Source organism: Galeopterus variegatus, unplaced genomic scaffold, assembly GCF_000696425.1.
Source record: "Galeopterus variegatus unplaced genomic scaffold, G_variegatus-3.0.2 Scaffold110205, whole genome shotgun sequence".
Taxonomy (NCBI): Eukaryota; Metazoa; Chordata; class Mammalia; order Dermoptera; family Cynocephalidae; genus Galeopterus; species Galeopterus variegatus.
In genome coordinates this window covers 1-739 of record NW_007836316.1, presented here as the reverse complement: position 1 = coordinate 739, position 739 = coordinate 1, and the positions used below count along the sequence as shown (strand labels likewise).

Sequence of the window (739 nt, the reverse complement as noted above, 5' to 3'; positions counted from 1 at the left end):
GCCGCCCAGCCAATGTACAGCGCCGCGCCCAGCTCGTACTTCTGCGACACAGGCACGGTCGGGTCGTAGAACTCGCGGACGACGATGTTGGCAAACCAGCAGAGCGGCACGAGAGCCAGCAGCCCGCAGAGCGCGTAGAGCGCGCCACCCGTGAGGGCCACGCGCGCCTTGCCCGGGCCCGGAGCCACGCAGGTGGTGCACTGCGCGCCCGCCAGGGTCACGAAGAGCGCGACCAGCGCCAGAAGCACTGCGCCCACGGTGAGCGCCCGCGCCGCCTGCACCTCGGCACTCAGCGCCAGCACCGACTCGTACACCTTGCACTGCATGTGCCCCGTGCTCTGCACCACGCAGGACATCCACAGCCCCTTCCAGGTGGTCTGCGCCGTCACGATGTTGTGGTCCAGGAAGGCGGTCACCTGCCACATGGGCAGCCCGCACGCCAGGATCAGGCCCACCCAGCCCACCAGGCACAGAACAAGGCCCAGGATCTCCAACGCTGCTGACCCCATGGCTGGAGGCCAGATGTGCGCCCGACGGCCCCGGGGCCTCCCGGGTGCGGCTCGGCGCCCTGCGCAGGTCCTGGTGCTTTTGTGCCCGCGCGCCCGGCTCCCTGCCCGCTGACCACTCCCCCGCGGGTCTGTAGCACCGCCTCGGGTCTGCTGGAGCATCCGGGGGGCTCCCCATTTGAAGGCTCGGAGGCGGACTCTGCCCCCCCCCGGCCCGGCCCCCCGGGCCCGAG

The 739-nt window shown here is 71.9% G+C and overlaps 1 protein-coding gene across 1 annotated transcript; it reads right to left on the bottom strand.

Annotated features, from left to right (window-relative positions):
• Positions 1 to 5: 5 nt before the first annotated feature.
• On the bottom strand, positions 6 to 732 carry CLDN5 (claudin 5; the record flags this gene model as incomplete). The annotated part of the gene is made up of 1 exon (XM_008565651.1): positions 6 to 732. A coding segment is annotated over exon 1 (504 nt), but the record flags the coding sequence as incomplete, so codon positions are not given.
• Between the last annotated feature and the right edge of the window lie 7 nt (positions 733 to 739).